This window comes from Eucyclogobius newberryi, unplaced genomic scaffold, assembly GCF_026437365.1.
Source record: "Eucyclogobius newberryi isolate DKJ021-1_F unplaced genomic scaffold, fEucNew1.0.hap1 SCAF_20, whole genome shotgun sequence".
Classification (NCBI taxonomy): domain Eukaryota; kingdom Metazoa; phylum Chordata; class Actinopteri; order Gobiiformes; family Gobiidae; genus Eucyclogobius; species Eucyclogobius newberryi.
This window is the reverse complement of record NW_027315835.1, coordinates 5549872-5570861: the sequence shown is the minus strand read 5'-3', so window position 1 is coordinate 5570861 and position 20990 is coordinate 5549872. Positions and strand designations below refer to the sequence as shown.

The following is a 20990-nucleotide window of genomic DNA, read 5'->3' as shown; positions in this document are numbered from 1 at the left end:
TATGTGTGTAGTTTGTATGTGTGTAGTTTGTATGTGTGTAGTTTGTATGTGTGTAGTTTGTATGTGTGTAGTGATGCGTGTATAGTGGTGACCGTGTGTGTAGTAATAGGTGCGTGTGTAGTTTGGAGTGTAAAACGTAGAACAAACACATGTCATGTTTGGAGTGTGTGTGTAGTTTAAATGTGTGTGTAGTAATAGGTGCGTGTGTCGTGGTGACCGTGTGTAGTAATGCGTGTGTAGTTTGGAGTGCGTGTGGTTTTAGTTTGGCTGTGTGTGTGTGTGTATGTGTGTAGTAATAGGTGCGTGTGTCGTGGACCGTCTACGCCGTTGTGTAATGTCGCGGCTCGTCGTGCTGCTCCCGCTGTTGTCTCCTTCGCAGGGCACGGGGGGGTGAACCAGCTCGGCGGGGTCTTCGTGAACGGCCGCCCGCTCCCGGACGTGGTGCGGCAGCGCATCGTGGAGCTCGCCCACCAGGGCGTGCGGCCCTGCGACATCTCCCGCCAGCTGCGCGTGAGCCACGGCTGCGTCAGCAAGATCCTGGGCAGGTACGGCCGCGGGTAATGTCCAGCAACACTTCACCCTTTTGGCTTGTGGGGGCGGCGCGCGCGCTGGACGCAGAGGGCCAATGATTTAAGACTTCAAGAGCATTTCACGGGCGGATCGCGTCTTTTGGCACCGCGCGCAAACGTGGCGTGGCGAGTGGCGACGTTTTAGACACGTGTAGAGGCTGTTTCTTAAGATAAAACTGAATATTGTGGGGCATAGAACTGAAATGTTCTAAAAACTGCACATTTTTACAAACAAATGTCACTTTTTGGCGCCTTTTGGCACCGCGCGTAAACGTGGCGAGATGCGACGTTTTGGAGACTCGTGGCAGCTTCTTTCTTGTGGCAAAGAGAGGACGTAAAGATGAGAAGAATTTCATATTTTGGAGCATAGAACTGAGAAACATTATATATATATATTAAACTATATATATATATATATATATATATATATATATAGTGTCTAAACCGCAGCGCGTGGCACCGCGTGTGAAGATGGCGCAGTGAGACTTTTACACCGTTTTAGTGCTGATGGGGACGTGGTTCTGGTCCTTCAGTCTCTGGGGACTAAACCCGGGGCTCGGGGACTAAACCCGGGGCTCGGGGACTAAACCCGGGGCTCGGGGACTAAACCCGGGGCTCGGGACTAAGTCAGTCACGGAGGATCGTAACCGCGGGATCAGACTCACGCCGTTCGAGTCCGCTCCAGTCGTGACGTGGGCTTTGGCCTGGTCCTGGTCCTGGTTCAGCCCTGATCGAGTCCAGATTTAGTCAGGTTTAGTTCTGGTTTAGTCCCAGTTCTGATGTGGTGAGTTCACGTGCAGTTTTAGGCCTTGAAGCTCATTTCTTGTATAAAACGTCTGAACATGTCATTTAAGTCATTAATAGTTGCATAAAACAGAATTATGCCAAGTTAAATGAATTATTTAGCCTTTAACAGATGTATCTTTATGAAACTGGGTATATACATATATTTTTTAAAGCATATAAGCCACAATAAACCAAGCAGCGGCCTATTAAGTCAAGTTAAAGGCTTTAGCTTATTATAACACGTTTCATTTCTGTCTCATATTTTGGAGCATTTAGGCAACAAAAAACCAATAGATAGAATGAAAATACGAGTAAATTAAGCCTATTTAGTGGCTTTGCTAAACGCCAAACTTCAAACTGCTCCGTTCACTCAGCCGTGTCTTTCATTTCAACACAGAAAGGAGAAGAATAAAACGCCAATATCCCGGACTTCTGCAGAGAGGGGGGTAAAAAGAGAGGTCTGAATGGAGCTGAAGCGAAGCGGAAAATTAGTCAAAATGGCCAAATGAATTAATTTTATAAGGAGCTACCCATAATGCACTCGCGATTAGCATAATAGCACGATTTGCGCAACGAGAGCGCCTTGTTTCCAAATTAAAAAGCGATGCCAACGGTCTTTTCCGCTGATTAATTGGACTTCATCTTGAATTTTAGAGCACGTGAGAAGCCAATTATTGTTCCGTGTCACTGCTGTCGGAGCGATGATGAAGGGGAAAGAAAAAGGACAGAAAAAGGACAGAAAAGGGACAGAAAAGGGACAGAAAAAGAACAGAAAAAGAACAGAAAAAGGACAGAAAAAGGACAGAAAAGGGACAGAAAAAGAACAGAAAAAGTCGAGACATTCGCACGGTTTTAACGCGTTAAACTTGTGCGTCCGCGTGGCTAAAGTGTCGCGTTATGTCGTCATTTCCTTTTGCAGATATTACGAGACCGGAAGCATCAAACCGGGCGTGATCGGCGGCTCCAAGCCCAAAGTGGCCACGCCCAAAGTCGTGGACAAAATCGCCGATTACAAGCGTCAAAACCCGACGATGTTCGCGTGGGAGATCCGGGACCGGCTGCTGGCGGAGGCCGTGTGCGACAACGACACGGTCCCGAGCGTGTCCTCCATCAACAGGTGAGAGTCACGTGATCAGAAGGCCCCGGAAGTGAAGGCACGCGGGGGGGAAGGGGGCGGGGCGGGGTCGTGTTGGGACGTCCGTGCTTGGGGCCGTCGTGACGGAGAGGGCGGGGCCGCGCGTAAATTGAAAACCGTTAAATGACGCGTGCGCTTTCTCCATCGTTACGTCACGCGCGTGGGGGTGTGGCCAGAGGAAGGTGGCGTGAGACATGCGCAGTAACTGAAGTCAGTTTGTGCTGTTGTAAAATGCAGTTTCAGGATGAGTATTTGTACACTACTCCAGTGGTATTTGTACTCTACTGCAGTGGTATTTGTACTCTACTCCAGTGGTATTTGTACTCTACTCCAGTGGTATTTGTACTCTACTGCAGTGGTATTTGTACTTTACTCCAGTGGTATTTGTACTCTACTGCAGTGGTACTCTATTGCAGTGGTATTTGTACTCTACTGCAGTGGTATTTGTACTCTACTGCAGTGGTACTCTATTGCAGTGGTATTTGTACTCTACTGCAGTGGTATTTGTACTTTACTCCAGTGGTATTTGTACTTTACTCCAGTGGTATTTGTACTCTACTGCAGTGGTATTTGTACTTTACTCCAGTGGTATTTGTACTCTACTCCAGTGGTATTTGTACTTTACTCCAGTGGTATTTGTACTCTACTGCAGTGGTATTTGTACTTTACTGCAGTGGTATTTGTACTTTACTGCAGTGGTATTTGTACTCTACTGCAGTGGTATTTGTACTTTACTCAAGTGGTATTTGTACTTTACTCCAGTGGTATTTGTACTTTACTGCAGTGGTATTTGTACTTTACTCCAGTGGTATTTGTACTCTATTGCAGTGGTATTTGTACTTTACTCAAGTGGTATTTGTACTTTACTCCAGTGGTATTTGTACTTTACTCCAGTGGTATTTGTACTTTACTCCAGTGGTATTTGTACTCTACTCCAGTGGTATTTGTACTTTACTCCAGTGGTATTTGTACTCTACTGCAGTGGTACTCTACTGCAGTGGTATTTGTACTTTACTCCAGTGGTAATTGTACTTTACTCCAGTGGTATTTGTACTTTACTCCAGTGGTATTTGTACTGTATTGCAGTGGTATTTGTACTTTACTCAAGTGGTATTTGTACTTTACTCCAGTGGTATTTGTACTTTACTCCAGTGGTATTTGTACTTTACTCCAGTGGTATTTGTACTCTATTGCAGTGGTATTTGTACTTTACTCAAGTGGTATTTGTACTTTACTGCAGTGGTATTTGTACTTTACTCCAGTGGTATTTGTACTTTACTCCAGTGGTATTTGTACTCTATTGCAGTGGTATTTGTACTTTACTCAAGTGGTATTTGTACTTTACTGCAGTGGTATTTGTACTTTACTCCAGTGGTATTTGTACTTTACTCCAGTGGTATTTGTACTACGTTGCTACGCAGTACTTTGACTGAATTACACTTGAAACATAAATATTGTACTTTCCAGTTCGAAAAGGTTCAAAGTACTCGTTAGAACGTTCCTCCTCACGGGCAGAACCTCCAGTGATGTCACTTCAATGATCGAACCGAGTACTTGTACTTGTGCTTGTACTGCAGTAACGTTTGTGTACTTTTACTCAAGTCGTGGAAAAGCCTCTGGTGCTTTTACTTATAGTTTTTACATATTGGAGAAAGTAACTAGAGTAAAGTATTTGTCTACTCTTCTCAGTCAGTTTGTCTGTGACAGTTGGCTCGCCCCAGGGCAGCTGTGGCTACTCGAGTATAGTATATATTTGTACACAAAGTAATTCAAGCTGTGCATTAAAATCACAAATACAGGATAAATACATACAAATCATGATAAAAAATGACTTTAAAGGAGAAGAGTGTGTCATGTCTGTTTATCACAATCCAATAATATAATCATTATTTTTAACTGTGATTAAAGCAACACTGTCATTAAAAACTCATTAAAGTTAATTTACTAAATATGTCCCTTTAAAGTATCTCTTACTCCTGTAACAATGTGAGAAGGTGAAGTATTACTACATATAATACTCTAAAGGAATCATGTACATTATTGTTAAAAACATGAGCTGCAGTAAATTAAAAGCACAATTAAATAAGTTAGTTTTTATTTCAGTCACAGAAGAAACTTCACTGACTTTTGTACGAAGAAAACGTCTGAAATCATTCTCCAGTTCAAGTTCAAAGAAAAGTTAGTTTAGTTTTTAAACTTGATCATTTCTGTGAAAATGAGACTTTTAAAGTTTAGCAGTTCCTCTCAGTTCCTCTCAGTTCCTCTCAGTTCCTCTCAGGTCCTCTTCTCAGCTCCTCTCAGTTCCTCTCAGTTCCTCTTCTCAGTTCCTCTCAGTTCCTCTCAGTTCCTCTTCTCAGTTCCTCTTCTCAGTTCCTCTCAGTTCCTCTCAGTTCCTCTTCTCAGTTCCTCTTCTCAGTTCCTCTCAGTTCCTCTTCTCAGTTCCTCTCAGTTCCTCTCAGTTCCTCTTCTCAGTTCCTCTCAGTTCCTCTCAGTTCCTCTTCTCAGTTCCTCTCAGTTCCTCTTCTCAGTTCCTCTCAGTTCCTCTTCTCAGCTCCTCTCAGTTCCTCTCAATTCCTCTCAGTTCCTCTCAGTTCCTCTTCTCAGCTCCTCTCAGTTCCTCTCAGCTCCTCTCAGCTCCTCTCAGTTCCTCTCAGCTCCTCTCAATTCCTCTCAGTTCCTCTCAGTTCCTCTCAGTTCCTCTTCTCAGCTCCTCTCAGTTCCTCTCAATTCCTCTCAGTTCCTCTCAGTTCCTCTTCTCAGCTCCTCTCAGCTCCTCTCAGTTCCTCTCAGCTCCTCTCAGCTCCTCTCAGTTCCTCTCAGCTCCTCTCAGCTCCTCTCAATTCCTCTCAGTTCCTCTCAGTTCCTCTCAATTCCTCTCAGTTCCTCTCAGTTCCTCTCAGTTCCTCTCAGTTCCTCTCAGTTCCTCTCAGTTCCTGGTTCTCTGCTCCTCTCGGTCTCAGACCCCCTCAACAATCAGATCGTGTCCAGATGAAGGATCAACACCTCTGAGGTCACTTCCCCCCGACGCCATCAAACAGGCCAATCTCCCGCCTCCGGCCCAAAACCAGCGAAAACACACGACAAAAACAAAAAATGTCTGTAAATGTTGTGGTCGAGGTTTAAAAACGTAAATGAAGCGTAAAATGAAACCCAAACATGCAGAAATACTCTTTGCTAATCGATTAATACGGCGATTATTCTTTCAAATAAATCGATTTATTCAGAAAAAAAATATGAAATCTAAGAATTGTGATGGGATTTTGTGTTTAGTGTTTTAATTAAAGGATCCTGTTCAAATCGCGCCGGGCGATATCGACAAAAATGAAGGTTTCGATATCTTTACGAAGAATCTCAAACGATGTCAATCCAACAGAATCGTCTCCACACGCCTGAGCTGAGGTTTAACTATCCAACGTCAAATGTGAAAGTTTGAACTATCGACTGTTCAGGGAATCGATGGGTCCAGCGATTATTCCTTCAATTATTCTTTCGATTATTCTTTCGATTATTCAGTTAGTTTGGAACGCGAAAGGCAGATGAATTTTCAGAGTTTTTCAGAGATTTTTTTAGATTGTGAAGCACTTTGAGTGTAAAGGGCTCTATAAATAAAGGTTGATTGATTGATTGATTGATTGATTGATTCGATTATTCTTTCGATTATTCAGTAAATTGTCAGGCGCAGTTTTTGCATTTCTTTATCACATTTTTGATATTTTGCTGAAACGAAGTCGCTTTCGTCGTCGTTTATAGATCTTTTCTCGAGTGTTTTAGTCGGTTTCGCCCAGAGAACGATCACGACCATCGAAACAGGCTAATAAAAACCACTGCAGCAGGTTTGAAATGACCTTTGGGACTCTGGTAGTTCTGTGGTTGTCGTCCTTCCTGGTTTGATCCTTTTATACATTTGACCAATGTATTTTATATTGTATTGTCCCGTTTGGAGCCATTTGCGTTCTTCAAAAACACAGCTTTGAACTGGTTTGACTCTCATATTAGAGACAGATGCTGAGGTGTTCCACAAGGCTGTGTACTAGGCCCTGCCATGTTCTCCCCTCATACGCTCCACTCGCTCCAGACCCTGAAACCCTGTCTGGATTTAACTCTCTGCAGGAAGTGAGACTCTGGCTCACCCAAAACCTGCAATGAAAAGAGACATACTGACGGCTGGATTAGGCGCTTGGTCGTCTGTCTCGGGGTCAGTCTTGGCATCTCGTTTCAAATGGACAAACAAACATATTCTGTGATCAAAGCTTAAAGAAGGTTAAAGCTTTTACCTTCCGATCAGAGACTTTGAACCAGTTATTCACTTGTTTATCATCATTATTGTAACTCTCTGTGGGCGTGGCCACTTCTCTGTACGGCGGGTCAAAACGCTGCTGCCCGCTTTAAGATTTTCATGTTTGTTTTTAAACGCCTGAATAGGTTTAGGCCGTTTACCACCTGAAGGAGCCGTCATCTGTTTCTTTGCATCTGCTCCGATGTGTTTATTATTATATTTGTACTTATCTGTGTTTTTACTATGAAGTAAAAACCTCTACATTGGTGTAAAATGATCTCAGCAGTTTCACATTTCTCTGCCCCGCCCTCTGTCATCTCGGAACAAAAATGATAAATTTGGCACTGAATTGACAAACTGTGGCGCCGTTACTCGTGTTAAATGTTTCGATCCCAGACATTTGAAGTACACGTGTCATTTTAAGGCCACTTTATACATTTTTTAACTTTTTTTCAATAGTTTTGGCACTTTTTCTGAAAATGTTCATAAATCTGGCAAAACTCCTGCGCAGCTCACGTGGAAAACCGTTCAGAATATTTGAAGAATCTAACTCGAAGAACAAAACTTGTAACACTTGTAAAAAAAGACTCTTTTTGTGGTATTAATATATAAACAAAATTGTCAAATTTATGAACTATGTTAAATGTTTCGATTCCAAACATTTGAAGTACCTTTGTAGCTCTACTGGATTGTCGTTCATGGTCCTCTTATTGTACAAATGTACACGTTTTTACACATTTTTTTGCACATTTTCTGAAAAAGTTCATAAATCTGCCCAAACTACTGCACAGCACACTTTGCAAAACTGTTTAAAGAATCTAACTCTAAGAAGAAAACTCAGAACACTTGTAAACAGGACACTTTTTGTGGTGAAAATAGACAAAATGGTCAGATTTATAAATTTATCTCGCCATCATAAAGACACAGTTTTAGACGTGCGTCGTCATGAAGCTACAGACATAAAGGTCCATCACACATCGGACCATTTTGTCTATATTTTAACCACAAAAAAGTGTCATTTTACTGTTAAAATATAGACAAAATGGTCAGATTTATAAACGTATCTCGCCATCATAAAAACACATCACACAAAAAACTCTATAAAACTCTATTTAACATTGATATTTCTGTTGAATTGACACAACATAGCTATCGAAATACTCCACAAAACCTACACATTGACGTGCAAAACGATTTCACCCTCAATTCTCGTCCGTTTTACGTCTCTTCCCCCAAAATGTTGATGAATTCCTGCCGTTCTCGTCGTTTTGTGAGTTTTCCAAAAGAGCGGCGGCTCCAGATGAACGGGATCCGAGGCGTTCAGGAGCCATCGCTTTCCTGTCACATGTGGTTTACAGCGGCGCATTTGCATCGCCGGGCCCGCGCGCGCCGCTAATCCTCGCTCGCCGGAGATCGATACGGCCTCGTGCGCGTCGAGCTGGAGCAGGAACGACGCCCGAAACACGCGGTAAAATGTGAAAAAGAACCACAACAGAAAGCAGTGATTGGGGTTAAATTGTTTTGGGGAATAAATGGGGAAAATGTACAGTTTAAATTAAGATAATACGTGAAAAAGTGTTTGAATTATGTCGTTTTTATCTTGATTTTCGTATATTTTGACGTGCTTTTTTTTACATTGATTTCTCCCTGTTGTTTTTTTTTATTTGTCCTATTTTATATATTACAATCCCAGAAAAAAACTATAAATTTGGCACTGAATTGACAAACTGTGGCGCCGTTACTCGTGTTAAATGTTTTGATTCCAGACATTTGGGGTTCACGTGTCATTTTAAGGTTCTCTTATTGTGCCACTTTTGTTTTTTTTCATTCGTTTGGCATTTTTCTGAAAATGTTCATAAATCTGGCAAAACTACTGCGCAGCAACACACTTGAAAAAACGTTCGGAAATGTTTTCAAGAATCTAACTCTGTGAAACAAAACTTAGAACACTCTTGTAAAAGACTCTTTGTGGTATAAATATAACAAAATAGTCTGATTTATGAACGTATCTATAAACTTATTATGACCTGATTTAGACCTGGTTTAGCCCTATTTTTGACCTGGTCTAGTCCTGGTTTAGACCTGGTTTAGAACTCCTCGTCTCTTCACACGTTTGACCCTAAACTCCTCGTCTCTTCACACGTTTGACCCTAAACTCCTCGTCTCTTCACACGTTTGACCCTAAACTCCTCGTCTCTTCACACATTTGACCCTAAACTCCTCGTCTCTTCACACATTTGACCCTAAACTCCTCGTCTCTTCACACGTTTGACCCTAAACTCCTCGTCTCTTCACACGTTTGACCCTAAACTCCTCGTCTCTTGACACGTTTGACCCTAAACTCCTCGTCTCTTCACACATTTGACCCTAAACTCCTCGTCTCTTCACACATTTGACCCTAAACTCCTCGTCTCTTCACACATTTGACCCTAAACTCCTCATCTCTTCACACGTTTGACCCTAAACTCCTCGTCTCTTCACACGTTTGACCCTAAACTCCTCGTCTCTTCACACATTTGACCCTAAGCTCCTCGTCTCTTCACACATTTGACCTTAAACTCCTCGTCTCTTCACACATTTGACCCTAAGCTCCTCGTCTCTTCACACATTTGACCTTAAACTCCTCGTCTCTTCACACATTTGACCCTAAACTCCTCGTCTCTTCACACATTTGACCCTAAACTCCTCGTCTCTTCACACATTTGACCCTAAACTCCTCGTCTCTTCACACGTTTGACCTTAAACTCCTCGTCTCTTCACACATTTGACCCTAAACTCCTCGTCTCTTCACACATTTGACCCTAAACTCCTCGTCTCTTCACACATTTGACCCTAAACTCCTCGTCTCTTCACACATTTGACCCTAAACTCCTCGTCTCTTCACACATTTGACCTTAAACTCCTCGTCTCTTCACACATTTGACCCTAAACTCCTCGTCTCTTCACACATTTGATCTTAAACTCCTCGTCTCTTCACACATTTGACCCTAAACTCCTCGTCTCTTCACACATTTGACCCTAAACTCCTCGTCTCTTGTCTCTTCAGGATCATCAGGACTAAAGTTCAGCAGCCGTTTCATCCGTCTCCAGACGGCTCGTCGCTGACGTCGCCCGTACACACCATCGGTGAGTTTAGCTCAAACACGTGAACACGCCTCTCCACAGATCTGACCTGTAACTGGCCTGCTTGTCTCCATAGTGCAGCTTTAAGCCTGAATCCTGTGCCTTTGCAGCGCCTTAAACTGCAGCAGCTTTTACACATAAAACACATATTCTACATTAACGGTGATGTCACTGTGTCCAGTCCCCAGCACAGTGTCGCCCCCGGTTACCAGCGCCTCCAACGACCCCGCCGGCTCCTACTCCATCAACGGCATTCTGGGTATTCACCGATCCAACGGCGAGAAGAGGAAACGAGACGAAGGTAAGAACGTTCTACAATAGTTTAGTTTATGTGTGTGCGGCTTTGACCACCATGAAACCTGAAGTACATGAAGTACATCTGTGAAGTACATTTATGAAGTACTTTTGTGAAACACATTTGTGAAGTACAAAATGAACTAATGGAGATAAATACTACTTATATTTGATCCAACCAGTCCAAATATCAGAAACCAGGCATTTTTCATACATTTTTAGCACAATATCCAAATTATACTTCATTTTGTGCTCATATTCCCATATTACTCCTGTAGATAACGTCCCAGCATCAACTTATTGTTAAAAAACTGTGATATTTAAGTTCTTTATTGGTTCATTTCTCATCTCGTTTTCTTTGCATTAACGACTAAATCTGTTGTAGTTCGTTAAGATTTGAGCCGTAGAAGGTCAAATACATCATCTGCCGCTCCTTTAGTTTCATCCCCGCCGTTTATTTCAGGTTTCACCACTTTTTCCCCCTCGTTATTGTCGCTCGAAGCCGCTTCATCGTGACCGTTCGTCATCGTCGCCGCGGCAACATAAATACCGCGTCCGAAAACCTCCGCAAATGTTGGCGGAGCCGCCCGTATTTCACCCTCTTCCTTCGCCCTCCAAAAGCCCGGCGCGTTCTGCTGACGCGGCGATCACGGGCGCTGAGCCGTCGCCCGGCCCGTCAGGATGACCCGCATAAAACACGCGCCTCCTCGTCGTCACGGTAACGCTTTGATTTGGAGACGCGACCTCCGCCGTCGTCCTCCTGCGCTTCGTCTTTACCGCGGGTGATTAAGGAGCGGGAGGTAATTACGTGTCAAAGTGATGTAGCCGCTGAGGTGGGCCGCGGGAGAAGAGGTGGGCCCTGGGAGAAGAGCTGGGCCGCGGGAGAAGAGGTGGGCCGCGGGGGAAGAGGTGGGCCCTGGGAGAAGAGCTGGGCCGCGGGAGAAGAGCTGGGCCGCGGGAGAAGAGGTGGGCCGCGGGGGAAGAGGTGGGCCCTGGGAGAAGAGGTGGGCCCTGGGAGAAGAGGTGGGCCCTGGGAGAAGAGGTGGGCCGTGGGAGAAGAGGTGGGCCGCGGGAGAAGAGGTGGGCCACGGGAGCTGAGGTGGGCCGTGGGAGAAGAGGTGGGCCACGGGAGCTGAGGTGGGCCGCGGGAGCTGAGGTGGGCCGCGGGGAAAGAGGTGGGCCGAGGGAGAAGAGGTGGGCCGTGGGAGAAGAGGTGGGCCGTGGGAGAAGAGGTGGGCCCTGGGAGAAGAGGTGGGCCGCGGGAGAAGAAGTGGGCCACGGGAGCTGAGGTGGGCCGTGGGAGAAGAGGTGGGCCACGGGAGCTGAGGTGGGCCGCGGGAGAAGAGGTGGGCCCTGGGAGAAGAGCTGGGCCGCGGGAGAAGAGGTGGGCCGCGGGGGAAGAGGTGGGCCCTGGGAGAAGAGGTGGGCCCTGGGAGAAGAGGTGGGCCCTGGGAGAAGAGGTGGGCCCTGGGAGAAGAGGTGGGCCGCGGGAGAAGAGGTGGGCCACGGGAGCTGAGGTGGGCCGTGGGAGAAGAGGTGGGCCACGGGAGCTGAGGTGGGCCGCGGGAGCTGAGGTGGGCCGCGGGGAAAGAGGTGGGCCGAGGGAGAAGAGGTGGGCCGTGGGAGAAGAGGTGGGCCGTGGGAGAAGAGGTGGGCCCTGGGAGAAGAGGTGGGCCGCGGGAGAAGAAGTGGGCCACGGGAGCTGAGGTGGGCCGTGGGAGAAGAGGTGGGCCACGGGAGCTGAGGTGGGCCGCGGGAGCTGAGGTGGGCCGCGGGGAAAGAGGTGGGCCGAGGGAGAAGAGGTGGGCCCTGGGAGAAGAGGTGGGCCGTGGGAGAAGAGGTGGGCCGTGGGAGAAGAGGTGGGCCCTGGGAGAAGAGGTGGGCCGCGGGAGAAGAAGTGGGCCACGGGAGCTGAGGTGGGCCGTGGGAGAAGAGGTGGGCCACGGGAGCTGAGGTGGGCCGCGGGAGAAGAGGTGGGCCCTGGGAGAAGAGCTGGGCCGCGGGAGAAGAGGTGGGCCGCGGGGGAAGAGGTGGGCCCTGGGAGAAGAGGTGGGCCCTGGGAGAAGAGGTGGGCCCTGGGAGAAGAGGTGGGCCCTGGGAGAAGAGGTGGGCCGCGGGAGAAGAGGTGGGCCACGGGAGCTGAGGTGGGCCGTGGGAGAAGAGGTGGGCCACGGGAGCTGAGGTGGGCCGCGGGAGCTGAGGTGGGCCGCGGGGAAAGAGGTGGGCCGAGGGAGAAGAGGTGGGCCGTGGGAGAAGAGGTGGGCCGTGGGAGAAGAGGTGGGCCCTGGGAGAAGAGGTGGGCCGCGGGAGAAGAAGTGGGCCACGGGAGCTGAGGTGGGCCGTGGGAGAAGAGGTGGGCCACGGGAGCTGAGGTGGGCCGCGGGAGCTGAGGTGGGCCGCGGGGAAAGAGGTGGGCCGAGGGAGAAGAGGTGGGCCCTGGGAGAAGAGGTGGGCCGTGGGAGAAGAGGTGGGCCGTGGGAGAAGAGGTGGGCCCTGGGAGAAGAGGTGGGCCGCGGGAGAAGAGGTGGGCCACGGGAGCTGAGGTGGGCCGTGGGAGAAGAGGTGGGCCACGGGAGCTGAGGTGGGCCGCGGGAGCTGAGGTGGGCCGCGGGGGAAGAGGTGGGCCGAGGGAGAAGAGGTGGGCCCTGGGAGAAGAGGTGGGCCCTGGGAGAAGAGGTGGGCCCTGGGAGAAGAGGTGGGCCCTGGGAGAAGAGGTGGGCCCTGGGAGAAGAGGTGGGCCGCGGGAGAAGAGGTGGGCCACGGGAGCTGAGGTGGGCCGTGGGAGAAGAGGTGGGCCACGGGAGCTGAGGTGGGCCGCGGGAGCTGAGGTGGGCCGCGGGGAAAGAGGTGGGCCGAGGGAGAAGAGGTGGGCCGTGGGAGAAGAGGTGGGCCGTGGGAGAAGAGGTGGGCCCTGGGAGAAGAGGTGGGCCGCGGGAGAAGAGGTGGGCCGCGGGGGAAGAGGTGGGCCCTGGGAGAAGAGGTGGGCCCTGGGAGAAGAGGTGGGCCCTGGGAGAAGAGGTGGGCCGCGGGAGAAGAGGTGGGCCACGGGAGCTGAGGTGGGCCGTGGGAGAAGAGGTGGGCCACGGGAGCTGAGGTGGGCCGCGGGAGCTGAGGTGGGCCGCGGGGAAAGAGGTGGGCCGCGGGGAAAGAGGTGGGCCGAGGGAGAAGAGGTGGGCCGTGGGAGAAGAGGTGGGCCGTGGGAGAAGAGGTGGGCCCTGGGAGAAGAGGTGGGCCGCGGGAGAAGAAGTGGGCCACGGGAGCTGAGGTGGGCCGTGGGAGAAGAGGTGGGCCACGGGAGCTGAGGTGGGCCGCGGGAGCTGAGGTGGGCCGCGGGGAAAGAGGTGGGCCGAGGGAGAAGAGGTGGGCCCTGGGAGAAGAGGTGGGCCGTGGGAGAAGAGGTGGGCCGTGGGAGAAGAGGTGGGCCCTGGGAGAAGAGGTGGGCCGCGGGAGAAGAGGTGGGCCACGGGAGCTGAGGTGGGCCGTGGGAGAAGAGGTGGGCCACGGGAGCTGAGGTGGGCCGCGGGAGCTGAGGTGGGCCGCGGGGGAAGAGGTGGGCCGAGGGAGAAGAGGTGGGCCGAGGGAGAAGAGGTGGGCCCTGGGAGAAGAGGTGGGCCGTGGGAGAAGAGGTGGGCCGTGGGAGAAGAGGTGGGCCGAGGGAGAAGAGGTGGGCCGAGGGAGAAGAGGTGGGCCGAGGGAGAAGAGGTGGGCCCTGGGAGAAGAGGTGGGCCGTGGGAGAAGAGGTGGGCCGTGGGAGAAGAGGTGGGCCCTGGGAGAAGAGGTGGGCCGCGGGAGAAGAGGTGGGCCACGGGAGCTGAGGTGGGCCGTGGGAGAAGAGGTGGGCCGCGGGAGCTGAGGTGGGCCGCGGGAGAAGAGGTGGGCCGCGGGAGAAGAGGTGGGCCGCAAGAGCTGAGGTTGGCCACGGTAGAAGAGATGGGCCGCACGAGAAGAGGCGGGCCGCGGGAGAAGAGGCGGGCCGCAGGGGCAGAGGTGGGTTGTGGGAGCTGAAGTGGGTCATGGGAGTAGAGGTGGACGGCGGGAGCTGAGATGGGCCGCGGGAGAAGAGGTGGGCCGCGAGGGCAGAGTTGGGCCGTGTTTCAGCCTCTACTTGGTCGAAAATGTGTTTAAAAAGTCTCGATCGCCGACTAATCGACTTCTAATTGTCTGTTGCCTCTCTGTGGCGAAGAGGAGCGAGCGACGGCGAGCTAGAGGGGAAGAGGGGGAGGCGGCGTGGGGGAGAGGGAAGGCCCGCCATGACTAACGGACCTGTCCGATTTCTTGGCGTTGACGGCAGAACGACGCGGACACGACAAACAACATAATCAAGGTCCCGCGTTTGCGACGGGCAGCAGCTAGCTCGCACGGGCAGAAGCTAGCTAGCTCGCACGGGCAGAAGCTAGCTCGCACGGGTAGAAGCTAGCTCGCACGTGCAGACGCTAGATCGCACGGGTAGAAGCTAACTCGCACGGGCAGAAGCTAGCTCGCACGGGCAGACGCTAGCTCACACGGGCAGACGCTAGCTCACGCGGGCAGAAGCTAGCTCGCACGGGCAGAAGCTAGCTTGCACGGGGAGAAGCTAGCTTGCACGGGCAGACGCTAGCTCGCACGGGTAGAAGCTAACTCGCACGGGCAGACTCTAGCTCGCACGGGCAAAAGCTAGCTCGCACGGTTAGAAGCTAGCTCGCACGGGTAGAAGCTAGCTCGCATTAGCCGCTTTGTAACGCCTGTAACGCCGCGATGAACGCTCCGATTTAGGTGCAGATTGGTGCAAACGGGCGAGACGATTTGAGAGGACAGGAAATGGCGTAAGGGATAAGATAGTCGCCCGTTTCGAAGCTCTTTTCCTTGTTTTCTCACATGCAATGCCATTTCGGTGATTTAGATCGCAGTTTACGGTGTGCGCGAGCGAGCGAGCCGGGGGCAAAAACATGAACGGTCTGGGTCAGAAGCGCTTCATCTGTACAAACCTTTAGGCCCCGAACAAAGCGAGAGACAATAAAGCGCGCGAGGGAAGCGTGCCGCGGCCCCCGGGACAGTTCTCAGCGCGGGACATTACACGCCGCGCCCGCCCCGTGGCTAAACAAGCCCGTCTTCTCTTAAGGGGCACATCGCCTCGTCGTCGTGGGGACAGCGGCCGGTCGTGTCGCTCGTTCGATCAAATTTGAGTGACATTGACGAAAAATAATGTATCGTTTGTTATTTTTGGAGTGTAATCAGAAGACAAATGTATCAATAAAGCACAAATCATGAAACCAAAGAGCCTCACAAAAGACACAAATTGAAGTGCCCACGACAGGGTTTTACCATTTTCCAATTTTGACTCTATCTGGCGTATTTGTACCTGTTTTACACCAATCGAGCAGGTATTTGTGGAGAAAACAATGACAAATCTGTATAAAATGACAGGAAGTGACATCACACCAGGGACACTCATTCCAGACAAAGTTTATGCAGAATTTACTCAAAAGAAACAACTTTTTTGACTCTCTAAACAAGAATTCAACAAAATAAAGTCGCTCTCATATATTTGACATTAGATGAGTTTTGTCCCAGTGTTTGCTGGGTAATCTCCTACTGTGATGTCATCGATTACAAACAGGAAGTGAAATTATAAACTTAAAAAATTGGCTCTTCTGGGATAAAATTTTTGCTTTTTTTTGTAATTTTTTACAGATTTTTCAACGTTTTCTCCACAAATACCTGCTCGATCGGTGTAAAACTATAATTCATACGTACAACAAGTACAAATACACCAAATAAAGTCAGAATTAGAACATCGTACAAACCTTTAAATATATTATGCCACTTTTTGCCATTCGATTAATCTAAATTGATCCCCAGAGAATAATAATATAGATTTAAAGCTGATGGAATGAGATGCGTTTACCTCACTCTGAAGACAGATTTACAGTGTAACACGTTCTCCACTTTACAATTTACTCTGCACTAAACAAACCGTGTGCGTATTTTTTTTAAACTTCAAATAAAATAGTTTGTGTTCCAAATTATGGCATTTAACTTATTTATTTTGCCTTTATTAAATTACAGATGTCTGTTTTCACCTACCCCCTATCTCCTCCCCCTTGTCTCCTCCCCCTATCACCTTCCTGTACTGTACCTGCGATTATTCCAAAAAGAAAACGGACGAGGCGCTCATAATTTTACACTTTTACACCTTAAAAACAGAAACAGGTACGTTGACTTCCTGTTCAAAACTTCCCCCGCCCCTTCAAAGTGATAAGCTCCGCCTCTTCAGAGTGATAAGCTCCGCCTCTTCAGAGTGATAAGCTCCGCCTCTTCACGTAGACGTTTCACTGAGACGAGCAGCAGATTTTCATTACATGTTTTTACTTCTGGAAAGTGGCAGCGTGACACTTTAGAGCTGCATGTGTCACGTGGAGTCAGTGCAGGGAAGTGGGCGGGGATAGGGGGTAGGTGAAAACAAGATCTTAAACCGAACAGGACAAATCAGGATTCACTCAAACATGCAGGAATTAATCAAAATACAACTTCTAGTAAACTAAAGGTTAAGAGCTCATTATAGTTGATTTAACAGAATATGTCCCCTTTAATGTCGCCCTTTAATATTAAAATGAGGCCAATATTACTAATATTATTACTAATATTATTACTAATATTATTACTAATATTAGTAATATTGGACTTTGTAAATACAGAACATAATTTGTCAGCGTTAGAGGCCGTGTTTGGTAAAATCCTGTCATTTTTAATGATATTCTCAAAGCATTTGTCTTCATTGCACAACTACTTCCTCTGTTTGACTCACAGTGACCCCCATTTCCCCTAAACTCCTCCTCCTCCTCTTCCTCCTCCGCCTCCTCCTCCTCCTCCTCCTCTTCCCCCTCCTCCTCCTCCGCCTCCTCTTCCTCCTCCTCCTCCTCCTCTTCCTCCTCCTCCTCCTCTTCCTCCTCCTCCTCCTCCGCCTCCTCTTCCTCCTCCTCCTCCTCTTCCTCCTCCTCCTCCTCCTCTTCCTCCTCCGCCTACTCCTCCTCCTCTTCCCCCTCCTCCTCCTCCGCCTCCTCTTCCTCCTCCTCCTCCTCCTCTTCCTCCTCCTCCTCCTCCTCGCTGGTGATTGGCTCTTCAGTCGATCAGCTGTGAAATGGTTTAAACTTGTGTAAAAAAACGATTTCTGGGCCTATAACGTTTCGTGTATTTCGGCTGGAAAAAGTGTCCGAAGAATCAGCTTTGGACTTCTGCGGTGGTAACATACGAGCAGTGACCAGTGCAGTGACTGGTGCAGTGACCAGTGCAGTGACCAGTGCAGTGACTGGTGCAGTGACCAGTGCAGTGACCAGTGCAGTGACGATGCAGTGACCGATGTAGTGACCGATGCAGTGACCGATGTAGTGACCGATGTAGTGACTGATGCAGTGACCGATGCATTGACCGATGTAGTGACCGATGCAGTGACCGGTGCAGTGACCGATGCAGTGACCGGTGCAGTGACCGATGTAGTGACCGATGCAGTGACCGGTGCAGTGACCGGTGCAGTGACCGATGTAGTGACTGATGCAGTGACCGATGCAGTGACCGGTGCAGTGACCGGTGCAGTGACCGATGTAGTGACTGATGCAGTGACCGATGCAGTGACCGGTGCAGTGACCGATGTAGTGACCGGTGCAGTGACCGGTGCAGTGACCGGTGCAGTGACCGATGCAGTGACCGATGCAGTGACCGGTGCAGTGACCGATGCAGTGACCGATGCAGTGACCGGTGCAGTGACCGATGTAGTGACTGATGCAGTGACCGATGCAGTGACCGGTGCAGTGACCGGTGCAGTGACCGGTGCAGTGACCGATGCAGTGACCGATGCAGTGACCGGTGCAGTGACCGGTGCAGTGACCGATGTAGTGACTGATGCAGTGACCGATGCAGTGACCGGTGCAGTGACCGATGTAGTGACCGATGCAGTGACCGGTGCAGTGACCGATGTAGTGACTGATGCAGTGACCGATGCAGTGACCGGTGCAGTGACCGATGTAGTGACCGGTGCAGTAGTGACCGATGCAGTGACCGGTGCAGTGACCGGTGCAGTGACCGGTGCAGTGACCGATGTAGTGACCGATGCAGTGACCGGTGCAGTGACCGATGTAGTGACTGATGCAGTGACCGGTGCAGTGATTGATGCAGTGACCGATGCATTGACCGATGCAGTGACCGGTGCAGTGACCGATGTAGTGACCGATGCAGTGGCCGATGTAGTGACCGATGCAGTGACCGATGCAGTGACCGGTGCAGTGATTGATGCAGTGACCGATGCAGTGACCGATGCAGTGGCCGATGTAGTGACCGATGCAGTGACCGATGCAGTGACCGGTGCAGTGATTGATGCAGTGACCGATGTAGTGACCGGTGCAGTGACCGGTGCAGTGACTGGTGTCTGAAATAAGTACCGTATTTTCCGGACTATAAGTTGCACTTTTTTTCATAGTTTTGGCCGGGGTGTGACTTATACTTATATTTATACTTATATACTTATACTCCGAGCGACTTATATGTGATATTATTTGTTATTTTCAATTTAAAACGCAATTGCCTGAACATTTTGTATTCACGTCCAGTTTAGTAAAAATCACGTGACTTTTGCGTCGTAAACAACAGAATACCAACATGATGCTCAGTCTCTGCGTTTCACTGCAACAAACAACATTTTTAAATCTTTGAACGTTTGTGGTGAACTTAAAGTGCACGTGACGGGTTCTCCTGTTTTTCAAATCACTGCTGCTTTTTTTCATTTTGTAATTGTAATTTACAGTTTGTGAACGAAAATGTAAAGATAAAAGACAATAACAGGAAGTGGAGCTGAATCCCTCTGTGATGTCATCAGTGTGCGACACAGAGACAGTTTAAACCATGGTTGGACTAAATAAAGGTGTTTCACGGTATTAATGTGTGTCAGATCAGAACTGTTGTGTCATTTATGTGGAGTTTGGCTCTTGTTTACAGTCTGGTTGCTATGGTAACAGCTATGACATCACCTCTACCTGTGTTAGACTGGACTCATATTGAAACGTTTAAACCTTTTACATTTCATTACGGAGTTCAAACCGGCTCTTTCATGTCCGAGTCGTTTGTCGATTTCGTTTGAATGAAGCGCGTTCAGCCGCAGCACCGCACGTTCAGCCGCTCGCCGCTGGCGGTTCAGCCGCTCGCGTTCAGCCGCTCGCATTCAGCCGCTCGCGGTTCAGCCGCTCGCGTTCAGCCGCTTCAGCCGCAGCGCTGCTCGTTTAGCAGCAAACGCTCGTATTTCACTTCTGTTTACATAATCAAAACGCCCAATTAGCACAAAACGCAACTGAGTTCATCCAATTTGAGTTTTAATTTGATTCCGTTTGACTGAGGACCGAGTCAGGCGGGAAATCAGAGCGGCTTTTACAGCGAGTCGTGGTCGTCATGGCAACGACACGGAAACTAACGTGTTATTGCAGGATTTCCCCCCTCGTCTGATCTTCGACTCTCGTGTGGATGAAAACTCATATTTAAAGATCTCAATGTTTATTTCAATCAAGGCTCAGATTGTTTTGACTTTTAACGCCATAAATTCACTTTTTTCCCCACTTTTGTAAAAAAAATATTGCGAAATGTGCACCTTTTAAAAATTAAATATGGACTCTTTATGAGTTGTTGTTGTTGTTGTTGTGTTGCTTTTAATGGCGGTTGACAGTCGACTGAAAAGTTAATTTACCGCCACCTACTGGAGTTATACGTCTTCAAAGTACGTGTTTTACGCTGTACGGTAAAAAATAAAAGGAGAAAGAAAGAGAGAGACAAAAGAGAGAAAGAAAGAAAGAGGGAGACAAAGAGAGAGAGAAAGAGAGAAAGAAAGAAAGAGGGAGACAAAGAGAGAGAGAAAGAGAGAAAGAAAGAAAGAGGGTGATAGAGAGAAAAGAGAGAGAGAAAAAAGAGAGAAAAAAGAGAAAAAGAGAGAAAAAAGAGAAAGAGAGAGTCAAAGAAAGTAAAAAAAGAGAGAGAAATAAGAGAGTGGAAAGAGAGAGAGAGAGACCCTCTTTAAGTAAGTGACATGTTTCTATTTCATGTTGATCCAAAGCAAATCATTTGGACCTTTAACAAAGTGTCACTGTGTAACTTTTCTGAACTTATTTAAAATATTGGTTTATTTCACGTCACTTTAAACATAAATCATTTTGCTGAACGGTCCTATATTTATATCACGCTCATTGAACATGTTTTTATGAATCAGACAGTGGCTCTTTGTAAAGCATGTGCAGTTCTATCGTCAGGGAAACGACGACTTTTTCAGTTTTTTAAAAAGTTTTTTTTAAAAGCGCAGTTTTTGGAGAAAGAAAATTCAGAAATTGACCAAATGGATTGAAAAATATTGCGGCTTTATTTTAATTTGAGGCGAGAAACATTTTAATTGATGATTCTGAATGAGATAACGCAAATTCATAGATAAATAACGTTTTTTGCCCGAATAAATCATTTTCTTCTCAAGTCGTTTTATGAAAATCCGCACAGTCCGACTTGCAAAGCGAACATTAGCGTTATACATGGCGTCGTTCCGTTATTCAACTTTAAACCGTCAGATTAAAGTTTGATTAAATGTTTGTGGAGCCGATCTGATCATGAGAAGGTTTTAACGTTTGTGCCATTTCAGATTTTTCAAAAAACGTGAATCTCCCACAGAGTAGATGTTCTAACGATATCAATTTGTTCCACGATGTTTAATGATTGTGTGAAAATGGAGACGGATCTTTAGCTTCATTGTTCTTGTGTTTTCATTGTCCGGGAATGACAAATGACACAAGCTTAAATATCTGCTGCTGGA

At 48.2% G+C, this 20990-nt stretch overlaps 1 protein-coding gene across 4 annotated transcripts in view; it reads left to right on the top strand.

Moving 5' to 3' along the window:
* Nucleotides 1-20990, top strand: part of LOC140369229 (paired box protein Pax-2a-like) — a 63870-nt gene that overhangs the window by 2138 nt on the left and 40742 nt on the right. For all 4 annotated transcript variants that reach the window (XM_072456503.1, XM_072456502.1, XM_072456505.1 and 1 more), the window contains exons 2-5: nt 380-545; nt 2275-2472; nt 9813-9892; nt 10071-10190. In XM_072456503.1, the coding sequence (XP_072312604.1) occupies nt 380-545; nt 2275-2472; nt 9813-9892; nt 10071-10190 (564 nt within the window). The remainder of the gene's footprint in view (nt 1-379; nt 546-2274; nt 2473-9812; nt 9893-10070; nt 10191-20990) is intronic.